The 6916-nt window shown below is 25.2% G+C and overlaps 1 protein-coding gene across 1 annotated transcript; it reads right to left on the reverse strand.

Moving 5' to 3' along the window:
• Positions 1-1872: 1872 nt before the first annotated feature.
• Positions 1873-6147, reverse strand: LOC132939394 (uncharacterized). Its single transcript, XM_061006534.1, has 8 exons — positions 5749-6147; positions 5494-5651; positions 4368-4521; positions 3612-4187; positions 3450-3517; positions 3163-3385; positions 2970-3078; positions 1873-2765 (listed from the first exon to the last, which is right to left on the reverse strand). Exons 1-8 carry the CDS (start codon positions 5807-5809, stop codon positions 2570-2572), a joined length of 1545 nt encoding a protein of 514 aa, XP_060862517.1. The 5' UTR covers positions 5810-6147; the 3' UTR covers positions 1873-2569.
• Between the last annotated feature and the right edge of the window lie 769 nt (positions 6148-6916).

Here is a 6916-nt window from a genome sequence, read left to right on the forward strand (position 1 = left end):
TTTTGTAATTATATTAACACATTAATACGCATCATGCCATTATGATACTAACAATAATTGAAATATTAAAATCAACGGAAACATAGTAAGCTTGTTAATTATCATAATCCGTTTTCAAAATTAAAATCTGTCAAACCCAATTCCCCTTAATGGGACACAGGTGTTATAACGAGTATGGGTACATACCTGTTTTGTTATAATAAAAAAAAAGTATTCTCTACAAATCATTAGTAACTAATGCTATATGTGTGTGATAAATGGAGATGCCATTAATGAAACACACTCTTTACTTTTGATATGTTAGAACAATAGTGAAGAGACGAGGAAAAATAATTATATGTAGCTGGTAGTTTTAACTTCAAACAACATGATAGTTATAGTTGAGAACTTACCTAGTATACATAGATATTTACACGGACAAGTATTTTCCGAATCAATTTTTGTAGATGACAATAGAGGGATTAATGGAGAATGAATAATAATAACTTTGTGAATTACGTAATGGAAAATAAAATTAAGGAAAAATACTAACGACATCAACAGTATAAGAAATAAAAATATTGTGTCAAACTCACACATTATATTTTCAGTAAAAATATTTACCACATGTAAGTACTAAGAAAATAATACTTTCTGCTACAAGTGCATGGCAACCAAACTAATATGAAAAGTGTTGTCTGTAAAAACTAAAAACTAGTTAATATTGTATGTTTTGATATACGATAAAAGGAAAAATGTTTACTATGCATAAAATAGTTGTGGTTTTCTTTAATATTTTATTTTAACATCTAATTGAATATTGTTATTTAATATTTATTATGAAGATACAATAATATGGTAACATACCAACATATTAGTTTTTAATATTATATAATGTGTACATAAGTTGTATTGATAATCAAAGAACACTTATCTAACAATATTTAACATGATTTCTATACAATTTAAATAATTCACAAACAGATAAAATAAAAAACAATTATTTGAATAAAAAAATGAACTATATAATATAATAATTTGATCAATAATGGATTATGTGAGTAACAATATTAAATTTGAATAATTTCAGCAATCCAATATTTTTACAAATTATAACTACCTATTTACAACAATAATTAGACTTTTCAATATTTCTAATGAATAATATCTTATAAATTAATCACACTAGAAAATGTCGAAACATGAAATTGATAAAATAAATAATTACAAGATAAAAAACACATTCATTTTAAGAAGATTTACTAATGAGCTAAGAATTTAACCATTGAGCATTTTAGACTCTGAACATACTGTTAAATTTAAAATAGCATGGCACTTAACCATCATCTATGCAGTACAATAATAATACATATTAAATGAATTAATTTAGTTCTAACATCTGAAAAATGAGACATTTTTAATTAGGATAATACATAATGCATATATTGTCATTGCCTTTGTGGCATATTGTCCTTACTATAAATATTGGCACATAGTTATTATAGGATATGTAAATAAATAAAATATAATATATATCATCCGCGGTTAAAATTATTATAAAGAAGTTTTCAAAGTAAATAATATAATTTAATACATTTTTTTAAGTGATACCGAAGAATATGAAAAAAATTAATTAAATTTATTGTTATTATGTTTTGAGGTAAAAATATTTTGTACGTTTAAACATTTTTAAATTGAATAACACATGGAAATAAGATATTGTCATTAGTTTAAAATGTCTCAAGATACATTTCTAAAGTTACCTATTATACTTAAAAATAACAAAAGGTACTTATAAGTTATATTTATAAATGTATCATTCATTCTAGCTATTTCACAATATGAATACCAATAAATAAAATAATAATATATTAATTGGCATATCATCAAAAATGTAAAACTTATTGATTTTAATTAATAATATTTTGATAAACACAGGTGAGCTTCCCATTTGTCCATAGGATAACACATGAAAATGGGAATACACAGTAATTTACAATGTATATTGTATATGTATAATCAAAGTTCTAGTTTATACTTTATGTTGAAGGTTCAGAAGTATAAGGTTAATATAAAAACTTACAATACCTACTTAAAAATTATTTACAACCAAATAAATTAATGGAATACACGGAGTAACAATAAAGAATTTAAAGATTCATACAGAAAATGATCAAATTGGGAAGCTTAATACTAAAAATGTACAATAATAAAAAATTAAATGCTAAATAAATAAACATTATTGTAGTTACTCCTATGTATAACTTAAGTCTTATTTATTATTGCAAAACTACAAGAAGATAATTAAGACTTCAATAATTTATTCAAGTCTGTTGTTAAAATGTGATTATTATTGTTTAATATACAAGTCTTCATAAAAATAATAATATATTATTGTGTGCGAAAAACCGTAAATTATAAGTTTAAATTAAAAATATTTGGAATGCCAAAAAGTTATTTGTCAATAATTTTTTTTTTTTTTTGAAAGGAACAGCAACAAAAAAGTTACACTATAGAATTAAAATTCATGTCAGTCCAATGTATTAGTCATTTAGACATTACATCTGTTTGGGCCGACTACAGTGCTTGGTCATTGCATACTACCATATTTTTGATTTTGGGGTGTAACCAAATTACCAATTTGTTCTTCACTGCCATCATACTCTGAATAGTCTTGTGTACGGTTAATAGCTTGGCTTATAGCATCACGCAAACGCTCTCTAAATGTTTTATATTCCATGTCGGAGTTATTGGCAAAATCAAAATCTGCTACTTCTACCATATACCTATAAAAAGTTATGATGGTACTTTATAATAATTTAATGATTAACAAGTTGCTATGTATAGCACTAACTAATAAGCATCATTTGATTATGAACAATGTTTATGACATAAAATCTCAAATCATTATTGAGAGCGGTCAAGAAAATATTATTAAGTTGTATGGTGTTTGGTTATTGGGATAAATAGTATTTAACTATTAATAGTACCTCGATCTGTTTTGAAAGTAGTAAGCTATTCCGAAGACAACAATTATTACTGCAATTGAACTGAAAGTTACTGGTACAACTATAACAGATATTTGTGGTTTCTTTTGTACTGAAATTATAAAAAAAAATTACAATACAATAATTATAATTAAAGAAATATATATATTGTATAAATTTAAAAAATAATGATTACCTTTATAAATATTAATTCCAATAGGTGTTACAACTTTTGAAACATCATTGGCCACAATCACGATCAGAGTATAATTTGTAGGCTCACGGAAATAGTGTACGAACTGCATTTGACATTGTACTAAATTTCTGTCCCATGAACAAGATTCATTACCAGTTACATTATAAGGTCCTTCAACATAATGTGCACAATAACGGAAGGGGCCACTGCCATTACAATTTACCTAGTAATTAATTAATGTTTTATTTAATAAGTGTTACCATTTATAATATGATGTTTTTGTTTACCAGCAGATTTAACATTTCGCCTTCTTGTATCCACACTTTTCCTTGAGTCTTAACATTTTCTATTGGATCTAAATAAATGTAAAGTTTTATTATTTTATGTTAACTCACAAATTGATTAAAAACTAAGAATTATTAAAAATCGAAATCCACATTAATATTTACCCTTCGTAAGCAGAGAACGACTAAAATATCCATATTTTTGCTGGTTTTCTAATTTAACTGCCGATAATAACAATTCAACATGTTTTTTTTGTTGACATTCTGTAGTAAAAGTTGAATTGATTATATGATGAGAAAATGTAAAATCAGTTTTAGAAGGTGCTTCAGTGGTAGAAGATGTAGATATAGAAGCAGCAATAGTAGTATTAGTTGAAGTAGAATTAATTGAACTGACTGTGGTAGTGGATACTGGTGTAGAAGTAGTTGTAGGTGTAGGTGAAGGTGTAGGTATAGATGAGGGAATATTGGCCACTACAATACCAAGAATTTCATGCTGAATGCCTGGTTCAGTATAGTTACTAGAAAATGTATAACTTGTAGTATTTTCTTGGTAGATACAATCAACAAACCAGTAAACAGAGGTTGAATTGGCACTTTTATTAAGATAATCTAAATCAGCAGCATTGATCTCAATTTGATGAACAGTTTCTAAATTAGTAGACACATAAATAGTCTGCGGAGAATTTTTTGAAATATTTGTGTTATTTTGAAATAGTTGAAGTATACCGTTCAAATTTTCTGTAATATAAATCGTATAATATTCATATAAATAATTTTTTTAAGTATTACAATCTACAAAAATATGATGTTTTCTTTTACTCATCTTACATATTATTATATATTTGTTCTAATTGTAATTATATTTGTTTTCATTTACAAAAATTATATAATTAATAATATAAAACTTAAATATGTTACCTGTAACAATTAACTCGCCACGACCACTGGTAATTGGGTGGTAGATAAAAGGAATTAATTCCACAGAAACATCTACTTTGTATCTATAATTTGAAGGTCCAATAGTTGTGTCAAATAATATGTGGAATATTGCTTCACAATTTTTAATTTTCATCTAAAATTTAAAAAAGCAAAAATTAAATTATTTTCAAAACTTAAAAATAAATAAAAATAATATAGCCACCAATAATTAGTTTGTTTTATGTTAACTCTATCATTAATTTATAATTATTAATTTTAACTCTAAAATACTATTCATAAGTACATATTGAAATATGTGAGACAAAAGTTGTACATTTTCCTGTAACATTTATTGATATATATTTGTTTATATACACTATAATAGTAGATAAATTGTCATGTTTTCTAAAAAAATTAATTTTGTACTATACATTTTTACATGCATTATCCTTATAAATATTTTATTTGCAACTAAAATCTGGCACGCAGCCTTGAAATTACATTTGGAATGTCGCCTAGAGGATTAAGATATCATGCTAATTACAACATGTAAATATGAAAAGTAAAAATACAATTAAACAGACAGTTACATGAAAAACAAAAGTAAAAAATATATTTATCTTATGCACTAGCTACCTAAATGAAGTAAAAAAAAAAATAAGAATTATTATCATTGTTTTTATTTTTATCAACTGTTACATAGCAGTATAGCGCACTTTACAAATTTGAGAACAATTATTTTGAACTTTTAAGGTTTTAATCTATAACATTTTTTTTAAAAAAACTACAAAGGTTACTCAAGTCTCAAATACAGTATTTTATATTAGTATTGTCAAAAATATTTGAATTTAAGTATTGCCTATTTATAAATTTAGTTTTAAAATTTTAAATAGTTCAATCAGGTAATTCTAGATAAGTTTGAAATTTTTAAGCAGTAAAATGACAACTAGATTTTTTATGATAGTTTGTTTCATAAGGTAGGTATAGGTTTATCTAAACCTTATATTTTGAATAAACAATCAATTGTTTTCTAATTACTGAGATAAATATTAGAGTAAATAGATGAAAATCATCTACCTGAAGTAAAGAAAAATAAAACTAATAATTAAGAAGGTTCACAACATACTTCTAATTTATGACTTGGGAATGCATCATCTTCATATTTAAACGACAGACTTCCTTTAGCACATGAACCATAGTCATCAAGAACTGTAGCATTCAAGATGACGGTTGAGCCGGTAGTTATTGGACTGTTATTGTTTAGTATTAGTTGATAACCATAAGCTAGAATAGGTAATAGTATTAGAAAAATCACAATTAACAAAAGTCAATAGACCCAAAATATATGAATCGTCTACAAAAATTATCTTATAATACTAACCGTCCATGCAACTCCAAAATAGGATCATACACACCGAGTACCATTTTGATTTCCCTATCATAACTAAAGGCGCATTCAGAACAATGGTTGTGGGCAATTAAAAGAAAACAAATGAATAATAAGGTGTATATGCCTAATGTATGATATGTTGATGTTGATTAAAAAATAAAATTTTAAAAAGGAGTAAACAATTGATGTTAAAATATACTCAATAATTGATACAAGTGCGGGCTACAGTACTTTTGTGAAACAGTCAATAACTCGACAATCCGTATTGTTTTGATGAAAAAAGACTACAATACGAGTATGACGAATAACAATAATATGTAGTATACAGGACGTACAGTATAAGTTATAACTATTACTATTATAGTGAAATGCAAATATTGTTAATGGGAATTGCGATTTGCGAATCCAGATGTTATCAATTGTGTCCCCGAGCTTATCACTCTACACATGTTTCATACAACATGAATTTAAATCGTTAGATGGCGTTGGTTGAAGTTGTAGAATATAGTCAGTGCCTTGATAATAAATATATCTCTAACAAGGCACTCTTTCGTAGAATAGACATAATATTATAATTAATGAAAAATGCAAAAATGCTGTGTTTTCACCATGAACTAAAGATACTATCTTAGTTCATGGTTTTCACCAGACAGTAAATAAAAACATAGATATTACATTTGCGTTACCCCACAGATATATAAAATGTATTTTTATATAAAATCTGTGCGTTACCTGAAATAATTTTTATCACGTTCCGTTTATTACTTAAAAAAAAAATAAATTACAAAATCAGTCCATAAGACCATAACGATTAACGCGACTAATAGCATTGATTATAATTTATAAATACTAGTGTTTAACTTTTATACTTAACTAGTTATTTTTGGCTTTTCAGACTTAACTGTTAACTGTTAACTTACAAAATATCTTTTTTTAATTAACGTGAAATTATTAACGAATTAATTTTTAATTTTTAGAAATAAATTAAGTTAATTTATTTAGTTTTTAATTTAATTATATATCACTATTTCAGTCAATTTCGTTTTCATGTCAAAAAATATTTACCGTGAATTATTTAGAGTTAAAAATGTTTATCACTCGAACGTAACTTTATTATTTATTACTTATAGGTAGGTAGCGGTTTATCTAGTTAATTAAT

This window comes from Metopolophium dirhodum, chromosome 2, assembly GCF_019925205.1.
Source record: "Metopolophium dirhodum isolate CAU chromosome 2, ASM1992520v1, whole genome shotgun sequence".
NCBI classification, from domain to species: Eukaryota; Metazoa; Arthropoda; class Insecta; order Hemiptera; family Aphididae; genus Metopolophium; species Metopolophium dirhodum.